Source organism: Microtus ochrogaster, linkage group LG4 (genome assembly GCF_000317375.1).
Source record: "Microtus ochrogaster isolate Prairie Vole_2 linkage group LG4, MicOch1.0, whole genome shotgun sequence".
Lineage (NCBI taxonomy): Eukaryota > Metazoa > Chordata > Mammalia > Rodentia > Cricetidae > Microtus > Microtus ochrogaster.
This window is the reverse complement of record NC_022030.1, coordinates 21,979,743-21,999,833: the sequence shown is the minus strand read 5'-3', so window position 1 is coordinate 21,999,833 and position 20,091 is coordinate 21,979,743. Positions and strand designations below refer to the sequence as shown.

The 20,091-nt window shown below is 50.4% G+C and overlaps 5 protein-coding genes across 6 annotated transcripts in view; 2 read left to right on the top strand and 3 right to left on the bottom strand.

Annotated features, from left to right (window-relative positions):
* The window catches only part of Kmt2b (lysine methyltransferase 2B), a 21,537-nt gene extending 20,747 nt beyond the window's left edge, over positions 1–790 (bottom strand). Inside the window, exons 1-2 of the mRNA XM_026786221.1 lie at positions 761–790; positions 82–195 (exon numbers count right to left, since the gene is read on the bottom strand). Coding sequence (XP_026642022.1) covers positions 82–195; positions 761–790 — 144 coding nt within the window. The remainder of the gene's footprint in view (positions 1–81; positions 196–760) is intronic.
* Positions 1–20,091, top strand: part of LOC113457658 (zinc finger protein 420-like) — a 1,205,902-nt gene that overhangs the window by 421,302 nt on the left and 764,509 nt on the right. The gene's annotated exons all lie outside the window — the stretch shown is intronic.
* Positions 504–3,064, bottom strand: Zbtb32 (zinc finger and BTB domain containing 32). Of its 2 annotated transcripts, XM_005361233.2 has the most exons (6): positions 2,501–3,064; positions 2,199–2,446; positions 1,930–2,003; positions 1,767–1,835; positions 1,485–1,649; positions 504–1,338 (listed from the first exon to the last, which is right to left on the bottom strand). In XM_005361233.2, exons 1-6 carry the CDS (start codon positions 3,062–3,064, stop codon positions 1,061–1,063), a joined length of 1,398 nt encoding a protein of 465 aa, XP_005361290.1. In that variant the 3' UTR covers positions 504–1,060. The 2 variants fall into 2 exon arrangements, with proteins under 2 accessions (XP_005361290.1, XP_026642091.1); XM_026786290.1 differs by having other exon boundaries at positions 2,199–3,064.
* Pam16 (presequence translocase associated motor 16) lies at positions 7,159–7,906 on the top strand. The gene has a single exon (XM_005361231.3). The coding sequence runs from the start codon at positions 7,237–7,239 to the stop codon at positions 7,609–7,611; it is 375 nt and encodes a 124-aa protein (XP_005361288.1). The 5' UTR covers positions 7,159–7,236; the 3' UTR covers positions 7,612–7,906.
* Positions 18,456–20,091, bottom strand: part of Upk1a (uroplakin 1A) — an 11,451-nt gene continuing 9,815 nt past the window's right edge. Inside the window, exons 6-7 of the mRNA XM_026786297.1 lie at positions 18,625–18,708; positions 18,456–18,500 (exon numbers count right to left, since the gene is read on the bottom strand). Of these exons, the coding sequence (XP_026642098.1) occupies positions 18,456–18,500; positions 18,625–18,708 (129 nt within the window). The remainder of the gene's footprint in view (positions 18,501–18,624; positions 18,709–20,091) is intronic.

The following is a 20,091-nucleotide window of genomic DNA, read 5'->3' as shown; positions in this document are numbered from 1 at the left end:
GGGGGAGTGCTGGGCTGGCCACGCGCGGGGCACCACGGGAGCAGGAGTCCGGGTTGGTCGGCCGTCACGCTCAGGCCACACCTGGAAAGCGAACCCCGCGTCGCGGCCTGAGAGCGGGAGGCGCAAAGACATCTGGGAAATGTAGTCCAGACGGCCTTGCTTCTTCCGCCGACAGCTAGAGCGCGAGAACTGGGACTACGGGGTCAGCGATGGAGAGCCGGAGAGCCAGTTCCTGGTCTCGAGGAGGTGTGGTCCCCGGTTCAGACTCCTCCCATTGTTCTAGTCGGAACTAGCGGCCTGCACGGACTACCATTCCCAGGGTACCGCGGGCGTCGGACCCTGGGAACCCGACCGACACCGGCAAACGAAGTTCGCTAATGCGCTAGGCGTGGGCTGAGGGAAGGGCGGTGGCGTTCACTTCTAAGCGCAATCCCGTAGCCGCATTGCACAGCGCGGAGGGGAGATGCTCGAGAGGCTGGTTCTCCGTCCCTTGCTCTCAGGGAGAGCAGACGGGTACCTAAAACCACGACCTGAGCCTGCGCTCCTCTCCAGTCTGGAGTACGCGCGCCGTGCATTGCTGTGGAAGGGACCAGAGCCTTGGAGCCCTCACAGCCACCCTCCTCGTCCCGGCGTGCTGCCCTCGGGAATTATACGGAGTCTCCGGAAATGAAAGGCCTGACTCTCTGTTTAGTGTGTGAATGCCCAGCAGGGGCCGCTACAGGACAAGGGACAAGGGTTGGACACACCACCACCCACACACCCCGGCGCAGACGGAAAATTCTGGACTCATCCTGACTGGAGAGCACAGAAAACTCTTTATTATAGTGATGAAATTGATAGTCCCCAGTTAGTCTTCACTCCAACCAACTAAAATATGCCTTTAACTCGGACTCTCCAGTCGGCCGAGACTTCTGCAACCCACGCGCATCCAGAGAGGGTTCGTGGTTTCTGTCCCGCAGCGCTTCTGCGGAACAAATTAGCCAGGTGGCAATAGAGACAGGGCTCGCCTTTCATTCTTTGGTTGGACACTTATCAAGCCAGAGAAGCTACCAATACCCGGTCAGGTGCCAGAGGAGGAGGTAGGACTCCCGGGAGAGATCGAGGTCCGACTCGGCCTCGAGGAAGAGTAGAGGAAGGTGGAGCGTATGGTCCATCCAGGCGGCAGCTGGCTGGGCGAGTGGCCACGCATGTGCGCCTGCATGGAAGCCAGGCTGGGGCAGCCAACCCTGCACAGAGGGCAGCGATAGGGAGCAGCCCCATGTGTCCTCAGGTGCTTGGTCATGGCAGAGAAATCCCGGGAGCGCTGAGGACAGAGGCTACAGGAGAAGGGCTTCTCTCCTACAGGTGGAGAAAGCCAGAGAAGGAAGAAATGGGCGAAGGTTTGCCAAGCTAGGGGAACGTCAAGCAATGGGGCAAGGGAGGAGCTGGCAGACCAGCGATGGGAGCAAAAAAAAAAAAAAAAGACAAATGCACACAGTCCATACCTGTGTGGACTCGGTAATGCGTCTCCATCTGATGCTTGAGTGAAAACCTTTTTCCACAGACAGAGCAAGAATAGGGCCGAGAGCGAGCAGGAAGGGGTAAAGGAGGGTGCTGGTGAGACGGGCAGCGCGATGTGCGTTCTTGACCCACACAGGTTGCCAGTGGGCCTGTGTGGACAGAGAAGTCAAAGTGGCATGACCAGGATCCCTGAGGCTGAATCCATCCATCCAGGCAAGCTGAGCGCTTGGGAGGGGCAGAGGCAGCAGTTCTAGTACCCTGCTTACCTGTGTACCCTTGCCCAGACTCTTCTATCTCCCAAGGGCTGAGTTGTTCAGGGCCCTGGGGAAAGGATCCTGCAAGTAGAGTGTAGTAGAGACGCTGCTAAGGCTGGACTCCAGGAGCCCAGCGGCTCTCCGGAAGCCCTGGATGGAACAGGAAGGGGCTTACCTGGAGTGGGGCTGGAGGAGGGCTGCCGATTCTGACTCCAAAGACTTTTGGAATGGTTCAAGGTCAGTGGGATCCTGGATGGAGAAGAATGATAGCCTTGGCAAAGCCTGAGAACCTAACCAGCTCCGGCCTCTCTCAGGACCATAATACTTTGTTGTCTCCTTAACTCAGGAAATGCAGAGATGTGGTGCCTTCCCACGCATTACTGCTGCCTCTCCTGAGCTACTCCCTCCCAGCCTAGATCTTCCACTAAGCCCTCCTTCACTCACCTCTGGTCTTGAGGCCAGACCTGCCAGGCTGCAGTGATGGGGGTGCTAAGGGAGAAGGGAACGCCATATCTGGGCGGCCACAGGAAGATGCTCCACAGGGCAGGTTGGCCCTCCCCCAACCAAGGGGCCTCAGCCCAACAGGGCCTGGGAATGAGGCTGGTTAGGAGGGAACCTGGTGAGGAAAGGGGACCAGAGCACCCACGAAGACACTCCTCAGAGCCCTCAGGGCTCTCTAAACCTTGCATGGCCTCTCCTTGCTTCCTTTCTGCTCCCCAGGAGCCCACCGAGGCAGGACTGAGGGCCTCCTCTGATCTCCTCTTCCTAGTTACCGCTGCCATCGCCAGGCTCTCTCCTGGGGCTTTGTGCTTGTGTACGGTCTCCTGTCCTCCCTCATGACTTCCAAAATCCTTCTCTGGTGTCTGTTTCTCTTCAGGGCCTCCCAGTCCTCTCTCAGAACTCCTCATGAGTTCTTCTGAATTATGGTGCCTTTTCCGTCCTGGATCCAGCTTGTCTTCATTCTTATGTTTTTGAGCTTGCTTGCATGCCTCTTCCAGGGCCTGCACCCCCAAGGCTCTGGCTGCCTCTTCCAGGTTCCCCAGCTCCCCAGGCTGTAGCTCTACACTCTCTCCATACACAAAGGTCAGAAGCTGAGCAAAGGTAGATGGGCTGATGCCTTCAACCAGAGCCCACCGGCCCCTGCAACCCAGCCTTGGGCTTGCTCCTGCCAGCACCAGACTGTGAGCAGGGAACTCCAGGCCCCCTACAATGATCAGGGTGTCACACAGTGCTGGCCGAAGCCTCGCGGCTAACTGCACCAACCTATCAGAGCCATAGGGGCTAGTTATTCTTGTGGGGGTCTGGGACATCGCTCCTGGCTAATCTACCAGTTTCAGAGGCTCTAAAAGAAAAGTCACAATGTGGGGGCCATGGCCGAAAGGGGAGGGAGAAATCGCATATTCAGGCCTGTGGAGGGGAAGGGAGAAAGAGTGAGTGACTCTCTGGTTTCAGATTGGGCTGTCTATCCTGTATGAGTCAGATAAACTAAGTCAAGGGCAAGCTGTGGGAATGTGGCAGCAGGAGAAGCCACTCTGGGGCCTAGGGAGCAAGAGCCAGGCAGTTAGCAGAAGTATCAAGTAGTGAATTTAGGACTGATTTAGTTAGCAACTCAGGTTAAAGACTTTTGCTTCCCTGGGCTCTTGTGCAGGGGAAACCCTCTGAGCAGTCTCACTTCACATGAAACCTGGCAATTCTGAATGGAGTAAGGTGTAAGTTCCTGGAGGAACTCAAAAAGCTTGTGGGTCCTCCCCCACTGTAAGCCCAGAAAGCCTGGGAAGGCAGCAGACAGGTTACACCTCAGGAGAGCAGACCCTAGGGTATCCCTCTCCGAGGCTGAAGCTTCTAGAACACATCCTCAGAGAAGGGATTAGGAAGACCAGAGATTCCCATCCAGTGAGCTGAGGGAGCCACAAGTTTAGAGAAGGCTTTGTGCCTGTGGACGTGAGAGGGAAAAGGGAAACTGGAGAATGGGAAGTTCTTTCCTCTCAAAATGAGGCTAAGGAATGGCTTGATTTCTGTTTTTCATAAGCCAAAAAAATGAAGATCAGAAAGAGCCCAATAAGCCAGGAGTTTAAGTGCACACAAAACCATCACACCGGCCTCCCAGAATGTTGGAGGTGGACATTGAGAAATAGCCCAAGTGTCTTAGCACCTAGCAGGCCTAGCCCTCCCTGTGTGCAGGCCCTCCATGAGTAAGAAGCCCTGTAGGAGGGAGGGGTTATACATGGACACCTTGGGGTAAGGGATGTAAGCTGGCAGGGAGTAGACAGAAATGGTGGAAAGGCTCGGCTGGGGAGAGACAGTCACTCACCTCTGTAGCTGCCTCCTGGCACCGCATGCTCTCTACTGCTCTTGGGGCTCCTGCCCCCCACCTCCAGCTAGCTCCACCCCATCCTCAGTCATCCCAAGTATCAGTCTGCCACAGTCCCCCAAAGGGGTGTGGCCTTATACCTTCTGTCTCTGCTGGAGACCCACAAGAGACTACCTTCTACTTGTAACAACCAGACAGTTCCTCACCCTAACTCTTACTTGTGGGTTCCTTATAGTCAAAGACGTGAGCCTCTGGTAACAGGCATTTTGGAATAGTTAGAGGCTGAGCCTCATCTCTGCCATTTACTAGTTGAGTCACCTTGGGCAAGTCATCTGTCTGAGCCTCTGTCACCTCACGCATCTCATCTCAGTGTGTCCTTCGGAGGTGGAGGCGCGATGAAGAGCCATGCATAAGGAAATGCTCTGCGAGTGCAGGCCAGCGTTCAGCTGCTGTTCTGTGTCTTAGAGGTGACCGTCGCATGGAGTAGCTGGAGACCATTTCTGACACCTCAGAAGAATAAGGACAGAAGTGGAATTTGAAGCTCTTCTTATTCTGTAGGCTGACCCTTGTCCTCTGGACCCCAGCAAGGACCAGTTCTGTGTGACTCAGATCCTCCCAGCAGACTCTGAGGGGGTAACCCCAGGAAGCCTGTGGTGGTCTTCGAGTAGAGAAATCTTTCCTGGGCTGATGACAAATGACATTTCTCTGAAATCAAAACCAGGGGCTTCTTTCACTTTCTGCTTGAAGGGTCAAGGTCCCTGGAGATTTCCACCTCTTCGCAATTTTAGCCCCTCTCTCTCTCCCTCTCTCTTCCTCTTCCTGTGTAGTTCAAGATGTCCTTGAAATCTCTGTCCTGCCTCAGCCAGGCGGTGCCACCACAGCCACCACACCTAGCTTTGGCACTCTTAAATTTGAGGAAGGGATAAAGCCTTGGAGACTTTATCTTTTTCTTGCTTTTCTTTTTTCCCCCATTCTATCAATCTGAACCTTAAGCTGATCTTCTTATTCACTTCTTTCCGGATATCTGTGTCTGGTATGTCATACAGATGCGATAACTATCTGGGAGAGAAACTAGCCAGATGTTGACAGACTGCTTTAGTGACAAGAATCAGTCTGAGTCCCCATACGTTTCTCCCTAGATTCCAGCCCCCTCCTAGACCCAATAAGGTAAGGTTTGCTTTTCTCCCTTTGGCCCCAGCCCAGGGTATTCAGAGCAGCCTTCCACCACTCTCTCCCTCCAGGTCTAGGATGCTCTCCCTCCCATTCTAGCTTGGATGCAGGCAGGTGTCAGCCCCTCCTAGATCAGCCAGGGTGTGTCGGTGGGTGAGGCTGGTGAAGGGGCAGTAGGGTGGAGATAGGGGAAGATGAGTCAGAGCGAAAGGGAAAATGCAAATGGCAACCTTGTGTTCATCTGCTCCCCGAATGTTAAATATTTTCCATTTCTGAGCTTTCTAATTCCTAACCTCACACACTTGGGAACACATTAGATATTCCTATGTAAAAGACACCCAGAATGTCAATCCCTCTGATAGGCGTGCAAACACACAAACCTTCTCCAATACGAAACGCACAGTCTCTAAAAACAAGAAGTGGTACAAAGCCACAGTGGTAGAAGGACAATGTACTGGGGTCTGGCGACAGCCTCTTCACCCACAGGAGGAAGCCCCTTCCCTCCCCCGCCAGTGACTCAGCTGCCCCACTAGTATGCATTACCCACTGATGACCAAGAAATGGGGGCTGCTCAAAGTATCTGTAAGCAAAGATATTTGACGGGCAGTGACAGTGGGCTTTCAGGGCACCGAAAGGGAGAAAAGAGCAAGGGGATGCCCCACTGAGTAAACGAAAGCCCCCTAAGAATAGGAAACCCCATCTTGCCTCCTACTTGGTGTCTACCCATGGTAAGGCTATCCCCTTAGAAAGCCCTTAGAAGTATTCTCAGGGCCCTTTGAACCCGAGCCCTTATGCTAGTGACACTTGAGGTCCTTCCCTAGCCTCTTTCTACAGCCACGGAAGGGCAATCCAAGTCATTGGGCATTAAACAATGACAACAGAAACAGATCCTACTGCGGGCACTTTGACTTGCAAGGGTAGGGACACGCTGTTAGATCACAGACTGTCTGGCTGCCTTAGCCCCACCCCTATTGCACTCTACCTCTCTGGGACTCAGTTAAGAAGCCCTGCTGTTCTGTGGCCTTGCAGCCCCTAGCCTTGCAATTGCAATATAAGGCTATCCAATCTGGATCCTTGTAATGCCAGGAGTCACACAGATCTCGCTCGACTAAATCACATGGTATAAAACTTCTGCTACTTCATAAAAACCTATACAAGTCAGAAAAATCCTCCGGGATCAGATGGCTTTTCAAGACTTCTGCTCATGCTGTACACGGAGACTGTCTCTCCTAATGAAGTACTTCTCTAGGAAATTTTTGTTTGTTTGAGTCAGGGTTCCTCTGTGTAGCCCTGGGTGTCCTGGAACACTCTGTAGACCAGGCTGGCCTCGAACTCACAGAGATCCACCTGCCTCTGCCTCCTGAGTGCTGGAATTAAAGGTGTGTGCCACCACCACCAATCTCTGAGGGACAATTTCAAGTTTGATCCTTTCCCAAACTAAGCTACCTGCTGCATCTGGCTTCCGATTTATCACCCGACTTATTGTTCTTGGAATGTCTCCCTTCTCTGAGAAAAGTGGCTCTTGCTGGTAATCCTAGTACTCAGGAGGCTGAGGTAGGAGGATCAGGAGTTTGAAGTCAGCCTGAGCAACATGAGACACTGAATGAAACAACAACAAAAATGTCCCCATTTTCTGCTTCCCAGGCTCATGCAGAGAGAATCATCTGCTACCTTCACCCTGGAATAGACAGAGTCAAGAAACCTCAGGTCAGGAGGACACAGCCTGTGACAGGCAGAGGCTAATGCGGATAGATTTGAACATATGATCGGAAGAGAAATACGTGGGGAAGGGAGGCATAATTGTCTCACTGTTTTGTTAATTTGATTTTGTTGTTTGAGATAAGGTCTATTGCCCAGGCTGACCTGGAACTCATTCTATAACCCAGGTTGACCTCATGGAAATCTTCCTGCCTTAGCCTCCCAAGTGCTGGGTTCTTAAGAATGAGCTGGTCCCACTGGGTTAGGAAGTGACAACTGTGCCCCTGAGGTGGAGCGGCCGCCATGGCCAAGTACCTGGCCAAGATCATTGTGATGGGTGTGCAGGTGATGGGCAGAGCCTTTGCCCAGGCCCTGAGGCAGGAATTTGCAGCAAGCCAGGCAGCTGCTGATACTCGGGGTTGTGCTGGGCACCAGTCTGCAGCCACATCCAACCTCTCTGGCCTCAGCCTCCAAGAGGCCCAGCAGATTCTCAACATCTCCAGGCTGAACCCTGAGCTGGGCCAGAAGAATTATGAACACCCATTTAAAGTGAACGACAAATCTGTGGGTGATTCCTACCTGCAGTCAAAGTTTGTCCGTGCAAAGGAACGCCTAGATGAGGAACTCCAAATACAAGCCCAAGAAGACAGAGAGAAAGGGCAGCTGCCCAAAACGTGACTGCTGGGCATGCCCCACCCCACCATTGCCTCATAATTTATAACGTGGTGATGAATGTCTTTTCCGTGTTAAAAAAAAAAGAATGAGTTATTACACCCAGATTTCTCTGTTCTCTTTAATACCATATTACTGAATCAAACTTCAGGGATGACATTTTTATTCCTAGTAGTAGAACTGGCCAATGACAGTAAAGGGAACATGTGTGAGGTGCTCAGTGCACTCAGCCTGGATCCCAAACCAAAGCTTCTGTAAACCACTGTGTTGTAATGCAAACCCAGCTCAATGTAACGTGTCATCAAAGCCATACAAATATTGATTCTGTTTAAATATTACAATTAAATTTAGACTATCACAATATGCCAGGAGTGGTTGTTTTGTGGGAAATGTTCTTTTTGTCCTCCCTCACTCCCCTTTGTTTGGAGACAGACTCTTACTGTGTAGCCCAGGCTGGTCTGTCAATTCCCCCACCGCAGCCTCCCAAGAGTTGTGATTACAGGTACCACACCTCCCTTTGTTTCATGTGTTTGAAACAGAGTCCATGCCTCAAGCCAAGCTGAACAGAATTCGGTTTAGAAAAATTCTGTTAGAGCAGAAATCTTCCCAGGAGCACATTTTCCCCCAAATCAAGGTTTCCAAACGCTCCACAGTGTTTATGCACACTAAGACCAATTATCCAAATCTGAAAACGACTGAGCTGCTCACCCGAGTCAAGCACACCCCACACGTACCAGAGCAGACAGACACCTGGTGAATTTGTCCCCTTCTTCCCTTAAATCATCACATGAGGCTAAACTGAAGAAAAAGAATACTTGCACTGGGCAGAACACGAGAACAGAATATAGTCGACGATCAGGGGAGCCCCTGTGGTAGCACACCTTTGTGGATCAGGTGACAAAGGAATGGGACCAGCCATCAGAAAAGATGGGCACCTTGAGTCTTCACAATCCCTTTTCAGTCTCACTGTAAAGCTAAACTCGCCCCACAACCTCAGCCTCCTTATGGGGACTGCTTCAAGATGAGGACCAAATATCCATATTCACCTAAACCCAAGCAAAGGGCCTCACTCTGGCCTTCTTGGGCTTTGTTCCCTGTAGGCTGAAGAGCCCAAGGAGATCAAGGAAGTGCCCACTTGGATGCTGAGAGAACCTCACACATAAACTCACCCATATATCCCTAGACTATAATCTGGGAATCCAGAGCCCAGAGTTTACTGGACCAAAATGATGCTAAACCCACAAGGACCGCAACTGTCCACTCATGAGAGTGGACTGTGAACAGACGCATACTTCAGGGCCTCTGTTGAGTGGAGGATATGCAGGTTAGCATATGAAGCCGACATATACTGTATATACATAGACAGCGCTGGGTGGTGGTGGCACATGCCTTTAATCCCAACACTTGGGAAGCAGAGGCAGGAGGATCTCTGAGTTTGAGGGCATCCTGGTCTACTGGGTGAGCTCCAGGACAGCCAGGGCTACACAGAGAAAACCTGTTTCAAAAAATATTAATAATAAGCCGGGCGATGGTGGCGCACGCCTTTAATCCCAGCACTCGGGAGGCAGAGGCAGGCGGATCTCTGTGAGTTTGAGACCAGCCTGGTCTACAGAGCTAGTGCCAGGACAGGCTCCAAAGCCACAGAGAAACCCTGTCTCGAAAAACCAAAAAAAATATATAATAATAATAATAATAATAATAATAAATTATTAAAATGAGGCCAACAACAAGCATGGGAAAAATGGGTAATTTGTGGTCTTTCCCAGAATCCATACAAAGTACAGGAGTCTGCTTTATTCCAATGATTCTTAGCCTCTCAGGAGCTCACCTTCCAGACACAGGAGCAGCCCTTTACATTGAACATTTTAGATACTCATACCATTTTACATGTAAATAAATAACAGATCCCATAGATCACTCTGAAACTCATGCCTGTGCAGGCTAATATTTCCATCATCTTTCACGGAATACATACATGTGCGCACATTTCCTTATGATTCCCAAGAGCAAACAGACCATGGAAGCCCAGTCACGGGACTGCCTTCCATATCTGCAACCTGGGTGTACTCTAAAGTACTCTGAGAACTTTAACACCGCTCCACAGCCAAGTGAAACCAGGTGTCAGGACACTGCCCCACAAGTGTAAAACAAAATCATCCGTGAGCCAGGAGAGGGAACGCACGCTTAGAATTCTATCACTCCGGAAACTGAGGCAGGAAGATCGTAAGATTGGGGCCAGACTAAGAACGTATAGCAAGTCCCTGTCTCAAAAAAACCGAAATAAAAGGTCACCAGTCAAGATGATTTCCTACAGCTCAGAGGAGCTCACGCAGCTCTCGCCAACGGGCCAGCACAACTGCTATACCTGCTCCGTGCTAATAGCTCACGCCACAGATCCCATCAGGGATGTATTCATTCCTATTGGGCCACAGGCTTGAGTGGGGTTTAGAGGCTCCCTCCCCAGAACCTCCAGAGAACCACTGACCAAACATCCTGGTCACATGCCCAACCTAACACACAATACTGAAAACTCTTGAACACATCAACCTGTTGGCGGGAAAACATAGGTAGCCTGGGAAAATGGCTATTGACAGTTTCCCAGTAGGCTTTTAACCTCCTGAACGCTGATTCCAATCCGAGCTGGGTCCAAAGACCCCAAAGCTTCCCTTCACGTGCACACCAGCAAACCACAAGCCTCTCCCTCCAGTTACCAAAGCCAGGCGGAGCTGGTAGGGCCCTGTTTACCCAATTCAGCCTAGGCTGGCCTCAGGGACCATGGACAAAAGTCAGAGAACATGCTGCCTCACCTGCTCGGCACTGCTTGGTCCCAAAAGTGACGAAGAGATGCACGCAACCTAAAACCACTCTGATCCTCAACAGACACCCCCACCCTAGCTCTAGCATTCTCTGGACTAGGCCCACTATCAAAGAAGAAAAAGGAAGAAAAGCCATAGCACTTACCAGTTCGGTCTCTTCCCACATCAACCTCACCCACTTTGAGGGCAGCATAGGCCAGAACTGACCGTTAGAAAGCCGGGCTCAACGCAAGGCCAGGGCTCGAGGCCACCAGCGCGTGCACAAGCCTTCCTGCGCTTGGTGCTGAGGCAGACGCTGATTGGCTGCAGCTCTGGTGCTGACCAGCCAGTGATGCACCCCAGAGGCTTCTCGCTGCAGCTGATTGGCTGCAGAACTTGGACCTTGAGTCTGATTGGCCTGGGGGAGGGGGTGTAAGTGTCAAGGCGTGAAACTGAGATGTCATGGTGTAACCAGCCCACAGTGTTGATTGGCTTCGGATTTTGCCCCGTTTTTGCCCCCTCTACTGACATTTTTCTGTCACTGTTAATGGCCTTGGTGGGTCCTTTAACACAAACTCAAGAAAACCACCATCTTTCTTGCTTATGCTCTGCCCTGCCGTTTGAGCACCTCCAGTCTGAAGACTCGGGCTTTTTCTCAACCCCCACAATGTGGAGTTTACAATGTACAGGGAAGATGTAACGGAATGCAGCGTCTTCGTCAGTGCAAGGTCCAAATAAACATAGCCAGACATGAAAGAAGGGAGACAGACTTATCTTCTGTGAGATATGAGGAGAACATAGGAATAATTTCTAAGGGGGTATTCTCCATCAAAGAAAGAATGAGGAATGTTTTAGGGAGGTTACACATACCCATTTTGGGGAGACACTGTGAGAGGGGTTCATTCCTGCATACACCTAGTTTGTACCATAAAATTTTATCTGAATATAATGGAAAGGATTTAAAAAAAAAAGATTTATTTTTCACTCTGGAGGCAGATCTCTATGAACTTGATGCCAGCTTGATCTACATAGCAAGTACCAGGCCATCCAAGCCTACATAGTAAGACTCTGTTCCTGCCCTTACCCAGTGTTAATCTTCGCGCGCGTGTGTGTGTGACCCACATGTGTGTGCAGGTGCCCTCAGAAGACAGAAGATGTCAGATTCGCTGGAGCGGAGTTGTAGACAGTTACGAACGGCCTGATGTGGGTGCTGGAACCCAACTGAGTCCTCCGAAAGTGCAGTATACTCTCTTCGGGAGCCACCGCTCCAGGAAAACAAGGCTATTTAGAACGCACATTAGGCCCTTGTAGGAAGCTGCTTTGCCTTGTCATTAACAAAGTGAGGGGAAGTAGGGCGAGGGTGAATCGGAAAAGCCTCAGAAGCCAACCCTGGCTGTGGACGTTGGCGAGCCCCCTTCCTTGCCTCTTTTCCTAAACCACCGTGGACTGGAGGATGAGCTGTGTCCGGGCAAGGAAGAGGCCATCAAGATTGGCCTGTTTGAATAATCACTTCTATTCTATTCTATTAAATAAAGCGCTTCTAATGCTCCCTGAGTCGACAGCTGCTGAGCCAGCAGCAACTGAGTGCATCGCGGCGCCCAGGGTCTACTACCTAGATCTTGGCCAGGGAGGCACCTTGTACAAACCAGTTCTGGGCTCAGCCTGCTCGTTGGCTGGTCCTGATACACAACCAATGAGACACGAGGGCGCTCTAGAAGAGGCAGACCTTGATCTGCCGCTGCCGCTCTTGATTGGCCCCGAGGCTGCTCTCGCTGTTGATTGATTAGGGGGCCGGAGGCGGGGAGCCCGCGACTTTTTCCTGCTAGGCGCCTCCTTTAATGAGGCCTACGGCAGAAGAGCTGCTATGGGGATGGGTGGGATGAGTATCCTAAAAAGAGCAGCACTTTGGAAGAGCATGGCTCAGTACCCACAACTGTAAGCAAACGCGTTGGAAAGAAGTACTGTTAGCATTAGCGACGGTTGACTCAGCCCTTTCTAGCCATCACACTGTGCACATCAGCCTGGGCAGAGGTTGGGTATCCTCTGGAGTTAATATCTAAAGGTCAGACAGGTGAAACCCGTTGTCTCAATTCACGCAGGCTCAGTCACTGTTCTCTGAGAGTCCGGCCTTCGAGCTACCTCAGGTTGAGTGGAGAATGGCGGAATTCGCCTGTAATCCCAGGATTTGGGAATCTGAGGCAGGGGTCAGCCCGAGCTGCATATCCAGATCCTGTCCCAGAGAAAAAGGGAGACAGATTAACAAAACAGTACATGATTATTAAACAGAGTTGATCCTGTAGATAGGGGTCAGTGTAGTCACATGGTCTGATTTGCCTTATCTACAAAGGAGGGTGGTTGTGATTACTTTTTCTGCTCTAATATTTATTATGACCTATCTCTTAGCTTTAAAATATAGTTTTATTAATTCTTTGAGAATCTAATACACGTATATTTTAACCATGCCCACCACTCCCCCTCCATCCTAGGAGGATGACAGGGGTCCTTGCTCTCCTAACTTCTTCCCTTGAGGCAGGTCTTCTCATTACTTCTGGAGCTAGACTCCCAGCCCGCAAGTGCCATCAATCCTGTTTCACCCTCCTATGACCACCCCATTCACAACATGGGTTAAAGGCATAGCCTACCACACTGGTTTTTTGTTTTTACAAACACAGGACAAGCCGGGCTGTGGTGGCACACGCCTTTAATCCCAGCACTCGGGAGGCAGAGGCAGGCGGATCTCTGTGAGTTCGAGACCAGCCTGGTCTACAGAGCTAGTTCCAGGACAGGCTCCAAAAACCACAGAGAAACCCTGTCTCGAAAAACCAAAAAAACAAAACAAAACAAAACAAACAAACAAAAAAAAAACCAAACACAGGACACTAGGGATTTGAACTCTGGTCCTCCTGCTTGTGCAATTACATTGAGCAGATCTCCCTAGTTCCGTGGTTTAGGTCTCAAACTGGATTTTAGACTTGGGTTTAGTCCTGGAGAGTTGGCATAATCAGATCCTGTCTCAGAAAGAGGGAGAAAGATTTGTTTCTCCACAGCTGCTTAAGGATGAGGGAGTGTTATGCCCAAATCCGTGGGCCCCCACGAAAGCCAACAAAGGAGACCAAGTCCCATATGTAAAAGCAAAGAGCCTTTATTTTAATCAAGTTTGCAAACTCAGTCTCTCTGCATTGGAATAACCGGAGAGCCCCAAGCTCAATTAGAATTGGGTTTTTATAGTAGTAAAGGTGGGGGTGAAGAGTCTCTGAGGTCCAGGACCCCTGATTGGCTGACGTTTGTCTAGGGGTGTCCTGGAGAAGTGCTGACAGGTGTTTCTATTTTACAGTGCTTCGAATGCCAGCAATTTCCTTTGAATGATCTGCTCTTGGGTGGACAGGTAACCTCGGCCTGCCAGGCATTGTCTCAGGGTAAACTATTGAGACTCCAGACTCCATTTAAATTATCAATGGCCAGAGTCCCAGGTGATAATGGTTGGAGGAAGTAAAGAACTTTCTTTCTGCCCAGACTTAGATTATCATGACTGGCCCTCACAGGAACACAGGAAGAGAGTGGCCTTTGGTCCCCAGCTGGTGGCACTATTGAGGAGTAATAGGGTCACAAAAGCACTAACTTCATTAATGGATCAATCAGTTGATAATTGATGGATGAATGGGCTGTTAGGCATTGGGGTGCAGCTACAGGAAGTGGGTCACTGGGAGTGTGTCTTCTGGGTTTTCTCCTTTTACCTGATCAAACTCAGGTTGTTAGACTTTCTTTTCTTTCTTTTTCTTGGGGGTAGTTTGAGACAGAGTGTGCGCCACCACTACTGAGCCCAGCAAAATTTCTTATTCAAACCATCACATTATGAAAGCCTTAACAACCTGAGCCAGGCACTGGTGGCAGGTGCCTTTAATCCCAGCACTCAGGAGGCAGAGGCAGGAGGATCTCTGTGAGTTCAAGGCCAACCTGGTCTACAGAGTGAGTTCCAGGACAGTCTCCAAAGCTACACAGAGAAACCTTGTCTTGAAAAAGAAAAAAAGAAAGAGAAATCACACTGGGTGATGGTGGCTTTTAATAGCAGCGCTCAGGCAGGCAGATCTCTGTGAATTCAAAATCAGCCTGATCTACAAAGTGAGTTCCAAGGCTGTTACAGAGAAACCCTGTCTTGAAAAACATAAAAAAAGAAAAGAAAGAAATGTCCCCTATAGGCTCGGACGTTTGAATACTTGTCCTCAGTTGGTGGGTCTGTTCAGAGGAGGGCTATGCAGCTGAAGGAAGGACACACTGGCCTTGGGAATGTAAAGCCCCTCATCCCATTCCCAGTTTCTTTTTCCTTGGAGATGTACTATCTCAGCAACCTACTCCAGCCAGCATGAGTACTATGCCTCCTCTCCATGAGAGACTTTTATCCATTGAAGCCATAAACCCCAATAAAGCTTTTCTCCTAGCCTTGGTCAGAGTTTTAGTCACAGCAACAGAAAAGGGACCAACACATATGGCAAGCCCCTTTACCCACCGAGCCATCTTACTGGCCCACGTGTCTCCCCCAGGGCTTTGTACTCGATAGGCAAGTGTTCTATGATAAACTGCATCACCTAAACTTCCAAGATGAGGGCCAGGGTGTCAATATGTAGCCCAAGCTGGTTTCAGACTTGAGATCACCTGTTTTAGTCTCCCAAGTGCTGGGATTACCGGTAGCAACCACCACAGCTGGCCTTGGAGAGGGGCCTGATTTACATTCTCTTGGGTCCTAAAATCCTAGAACAGTGTTTGTTTGTTTGTTTTAAGGTGGAGTCTCTCCATAGCCCTGAATGTCCTGGAACTCATTATGTAGATCAAGCTGGTTTTAAACTCACAGAGACCCACCTGCCTCTAAAAGCACCCCCATCCCCCAACTATCTGTTGGTTATTTGAAATAGGATCTCCTGGCATAGCTCAAGGTGGCCTCAAACTCCCTGCATAGTCCAGGCTGGTCTTAAACTCCTGCTCCTCCTACCTCTGTCTCCTGGATCCTGCATTAAAGGAGTGTGCCACACACCCAGCCAGTTATTACTTTCCAACTCTCCTTGTGATAATAAGTATCTTTAGGCACTTCTAAGTGAGTATTCAGGACAGGTTCACAGAAGTGAACTGGCTGGGTAAACATATGTAAGCTTTACATTGAAATGAAAAACAACAAGCTTATTTTTGTGGGTGGAAAAGGATTGGTTGGCGGCCTGCTTGGTTGCTGTGAACCATTGCATTATTCTTTCTGTTTTGTGAGTTCTCATGAGATGCTCAGCGGGGCAGAAAAGAGAGATAAGCATGGGAAGTAGCAAGGGACCGAGCCACGTGGATGCTCCCTATCAGGTGAGGAACTAGACTATGTGTTGAGGGCACTGGGGAGCCACAGCTGGTTAGAGGTGGAAGAACAATAGTCTTGAAAAGGCTGGAGGATGGCGGGAGGAACAGACACCAGATGGCCACCTCCCTCTCTTAAGCCCTGTTCTGATCTGGCCCTCGCCTCTCTGCTCCCCTCTTACCAAAAGGCACTGGTCTCTGGGCAAGAGGCCAGAGAGGAGAAACCTGTCAGGCCAGCCCAGGCTGTGTCCACCAAGCCACACCGCAGTCAGTCCAGCTGAGCCACTTAGCAGGAATGTGGCCTGGCAGACCTAGGACAGAAATCAGGTCTGCCTACCTGACTCCCTCCCCCCAGAGGCCAGATTCACCCCAAGCTCCCGAGGCCTGGCCTGTCTGAACTGCTTTAGGGCAAGTTCAGAAACGCTTAGCAGAGTAATTCTTCCCTCCGTGGACCTTCTGCACAAAATACCAACAGTGGCATATTTTTTAACTTTTTAAAACTTAAATGTTTGGGACTGGAGAGATGGTTCAGTGGGAAGGGTTTGCCGCTCAGTCTCGAGGACCTGAGTTCAGATTCCCAGCACTCGTGCAAAAGCTGGGCCTGGCTGCATGTGTGCCGCGGTGGTGGGTGAAGACGGAGCAGCCAGCCAGTGCGGCAAACAGTGAACTTCAGGGTCAGTGAGAGAAGACCCTGTCTCCAAAATAAAGTGGAGAGCGACCAGGAAGACGGCCAACAACCACACAGCCAGTGTTAGACAGATGGAGGTGGCGCATGACTTTAATTCCAGCACTCGGTGGGCAGAGGCAGGTGGATCTCTGTGAGTTCGAGGTCATCGTGTTCTACAGAGTGGGTTCCAGGACAGGCTCCAAAGCTACAGAGAAACCCTGTCTCAAAAAACTAAGAAAGAAAAAGAAACTCTGTCCCCCCAAAATAAAAAATAAATACATTTTAAAAAATAGTAAAAAGAAAACAAACAAACAAACCCTAAAACAATTGGGTCTTGCGCTATGAGACAGAGACTATTATAATCCCCATTTTGTAGATGACACAGTGAGGCTCGGACTGTTGTGGGGGACTGGGGAGAGCACAGGGTCGCCTCTCCCAGAGAATCCCAGCCACATGCTAAGTCACAGTGAACTTGCTCAGGAGGACATCTGCTAAGAGCAGAGCAGCACAGAACACCCCATTTCCTTGATGTGGTCACAGGTTAGTCAGACATGTGCCTAGAGGTGGAGACAGTTTCCTACTAGGGACTACAGAGAAGCCAGCTCAGCCAGTCAGCGAGCTGGGCCTCCTCTTGTGTATTAAAATCTGGAATATATCACATCTCTGTGGTGTTTTGAAAATTCTGATTTGAAGACAGTCATAGTGATGCATATCTGTTATCCCAGCACTCAGGAGGCAGAGGCAGGGGCATCAAGAGTGTGATGCTAGTGGCACAATGACTCAATGGGGAAAGAGGACCTGAGTTCAGATCAGTAACCCCAGCGCTGGAGCGGGCAGAGATGGGAGGAATGCTGGGGCTTGCTGGCCTGAAAATCCAGCCTGAGAAATATGTTGGGCTCATGGTTCAGTGAGAGACCATGTCTTAAGGGAGTAAAGTGAGACCCAGAGAAAGACAGCTGACCTCCTCTGGCCTCTGAGTGCGTGTGTGTATGAGAGAGCACATGCACACATACGCACACATACACACCTCACAGAGCCTGGACTACACAGTGAGACTATGTCTGTCTCAAAAAAAGAAAAAAAAAGAAAGAAAAAAGGAAAGAAAATTTCAAAGTGTGAAGTCTGATGTTCTCCGAGGAATCTTGTCTGAGAGTGAAGCCAGTTTCTGGAAACCTGGACAGACCTGTATCCAGACAAGCATGCAGCCAGCCATTTTGAATCAACGGCATGAGCCAATATATCCCACGTGATGCTTCCCCATGCCAGCCGGATTTCACCACTTCCTTCTGAAGTGTTACTCACTCACCCTTGTCCCCAAAAGAAAACAAATGTAGGCTAGAGGGAGTGTTGCAGGCCTGGGATACCAGCATTCTAGAGGTGGAGACAGGAAGGGGAGGTGGTTGTGGCTCATACCTGTAATCTTCTCCAGGGGCAGGGAGGTGGGGGCAGCGAGATCACCTTGGCTTCCAGGCTAGCCTAGGATATATAAATTCCAAAGATCGTCTGGGCTACAGAGTAAAACCCCCATCTCCAACAACACAGAAAAAGAGGCTTGTGTTTATTTAGTCAGTCAGTATTTATTGGCTATCTAACCCATGCTCAGACACATCAGGATCCACAGTGACCATAGCGGATCTGCCCCTCCCCTCGCAGCAATCTAGGTCTGTTAGAGCTTCTACAAACTACTGAGCAGCAATGGCTATGCCTGCAAGAAGTTCTGGAAGGCACAAGAGAGGTGCATGATGGGTTGTCAGGAACAGAGGCAGGGCCTCCAAGGACAGGACATTTCATTGTCACCAGAAAGATAAAGAGATCAACCAAGTGCAATAGGGCCAAGGGGGTTCAGGCACACAGATTCAGGCCTGGTGCACAGCTAGGGCCCAGGACAGCTCTTATACCTACAAAGGGACTTTGGGATTGCAAAAAAGGGAAGATGGAGGGAGGTGGACATGGGTGAGCTGTGGCTGAGGTACATGGGGCTGGGGGTGGGGGAAAGGCCCAGGTGCAGCTGAGAGGCAGGAGCTTCAGACAGAGGTGGATATACGGCCTCCTCTTCATCTTCAGAGAGTGGTGTAGAAATACATGGCTACCAGCATCACAGGGAGCTAGGTGGGCAAATGATGAGATTGGGTGCTCTAGCTCAAAACACCTGCCTCCCCCAAGCCCACACCCACACCCCTGGACACCCACAGGTCCCTCCTCCACAGCCCCAGGTGTCCCATCTCTCACTGTCCACATCAAGATGGCAAAGCCGAACCACGATATGCCCCAGGTGTAGCTGTCGATGGCATGACCGATGTGCTCAAAGCAACCCTGGAGAGAGGGACAGTAGAGGCTTTTGTGAAGCTATCGTGGGAGGGTGGTGGGTGATGGAAAGTCACCATGTGCCCTGGGAGACGTCCCTTTCTTTGCCTTGGTTTTCCCATCTGTGTTGTGGGGTTGTAGCCATGTTTGCCTTCTTAGGGAAGCCAGGAGAGTGATCACTGAACCCAGGGCCAGAGCCAGCAGGTGCTCCTGGGATGGCAGCTGTCAGTCTGGGCTTGCTTGTGTCCTGCCTGGTTTCCTATGCTACCCACAAGCCCTAAGCATTTGAAATCCAGCTCTGTTTGTCATTTGCTCCTGTTACCTGCTCACTAGAAACAAGGTTGATCCAGGCCAGAGCCCTGCACCAAGGTCACCTTCCTGGCTCCTGTTCCAGCCACAGAGCAGCTGAGACTACAGGTCCAGAGTGCATGACCCTGGCCGGTGCAACGCAACCAAGCCTGGGACTAGCTCTGCTTCTTGTTAGTAGAACGCAGGCACAATTCTGGTTCTCTGAGCCCCAGTTTTCCAGCCTGCTAAGTGGCTTGAGAATGGGCTGTCCTAGTCTGTCCTTGGGGATGGGGTATCCTGGGACAACTCCCTTCCAGACCTGATAGAAGACTTGTAGCCACAGATACAAGTGGGACCAGGTCTCATCTTAACCCTCCTACCTCTTGCTTATGCCCCTGCCCTGCCTTGGCCTCCCTGCTCTCCCCCCACAGGAACGAACCTCTTCCTCTGTTGTGTGTCAAGCAGGGCCATTGTCATCTTTTCCCCGTGTGACTGTGATGAGCAGCCACAAACGCCTGGCAAAGGGAAGGCTCCCCATGGGTCCTTACTGCTGGCTGTGCTACCGTTGTGACAGCAGCAGCATTTTCCATTTTGTTAAATTTTGGTTGAGACTGGGTCTCACTGTACAGCCCTCTGACCTAGAATTTATTACGTAGACCAGGCTTGCCTTGAATTGCTTATTATTGTTATTATTTTGAGGCACTATGTAGTCCTATCTGACCTAGAACTTGCTATGTAGACCAGGCTGGACTTGAATTCATAGAGATCTGTCTGAATTGGGTCAAACCCGAGCACCACCACACTTCACCTGCTATTATTATTTTTTTTCTAGGTTTTTTTTTTTAGACAGTGTTTCCCTGTGTAGCCCTGACTATCTTGGAACCCACACTGTAAACAGGGCTGGCCCTGAATTTACAGAGATCCTCCTGCCTCTACCTCTCGAGTGCTGGGATTAAGTGTATGCCACCATGCTCAGTTGTCATTATTTTCTGAGACAGGGTCTTGGTTATATTGCCAAGGCTCAAACTGGCAGTGGTCCTCCACAATGGAGATTACAGATGTGAACCACATGATCGCTTTCAGCTGTTATTTTTTAATATTAGC